General features: G+C 68.5%; 1 protein-coding gene across 1 annotated transcript in view; it reads left to right on the forward strand.

Annotated features, from left to right (window-relative positions):
* The window catches only part of KIAA0100 (KIAA0100 ortholog), a 15,269-nt gene extending 14,685 nt beyond the window's left edge, over positions 1-584 (forward strand). The window contains exon 40 of the mRNA XM_009887244.1: positions 534-584. Within this exon, the coding sequence (XP_009885546.1) occupies positions 534-584 (51 nt within the window). The remainder of the gene's footprint in view (positions 1-533) is intronic.
* Positions 585-588: the final 4 nt, after the last annotated feature.

A 588-nucleotide genomic window follows, 5' to 3' on the forward strand; every position in this document is an offset into this window, starting at 1 on the left:
CCCCATGCTCCCCCCTCGGGAGGGGCACCCCTATGGCCGGGGGGGGGACCGCGCTGCTCGGCGCGGCGAAGCCCGAGGCTGGGGTTAGCCACGTGCCGGCCCTCGGCAGCCCTGTCGCTGCGGGACAGGGGTGCAGCAGCACGGGGATGTGGGGTGCAGCGTGCTCTGGGGCCGCTTTGTGGGGCGCAGACCCCCGTGCCATGGGCTCCCGTGAGCTTCCCCCCTCCCTGCTGTGCGGGTGCTGGGTCCGGCCGTTGAGCCCGGCAAAGCAGCAGGATCGCTCCAGGCTGGGAGAAAGGGGAACGGGAGAGAGTTTAAATAAAAAGAGTTTTTAATTTGGAACAGCCTTGGGCCGGTGGCTCGTTACTCACCTCCTCGTTTGTGTCGCAGTGCTGCGCTCAGCACCGTCCCCCCTCCTCACCTCGGCAGCACTCCCCCCACACTCTGTGGCATCCCCCCCTACCCTTCCCCGGGGACCCCCGCTTTGGGGGCTGGGGGCTCCCTGGCACCATCCTCCATGTCCCCGGGCTCAGCTGCTGCGCTCGTCCCTCTCCTCCGTGATCCCGTCTGTTTCCGGGGCTTAGCGTG

Source organism: Charadrius vociferus, unplaced genomic scaffold (assembly GCF_000708025.1).
Source record: "Charadrius vociferus isolate BGI_N301 unplaced genomic scaffold, ASM70802v2 scaffold1746, whole genome shotgun sequence".
Lineage (NCBI taxonomy): Eukaryota > Metazoa > Chordata > Aves > Charadriiformes > Charadriidae > Charadrius > Charadrius vociferus.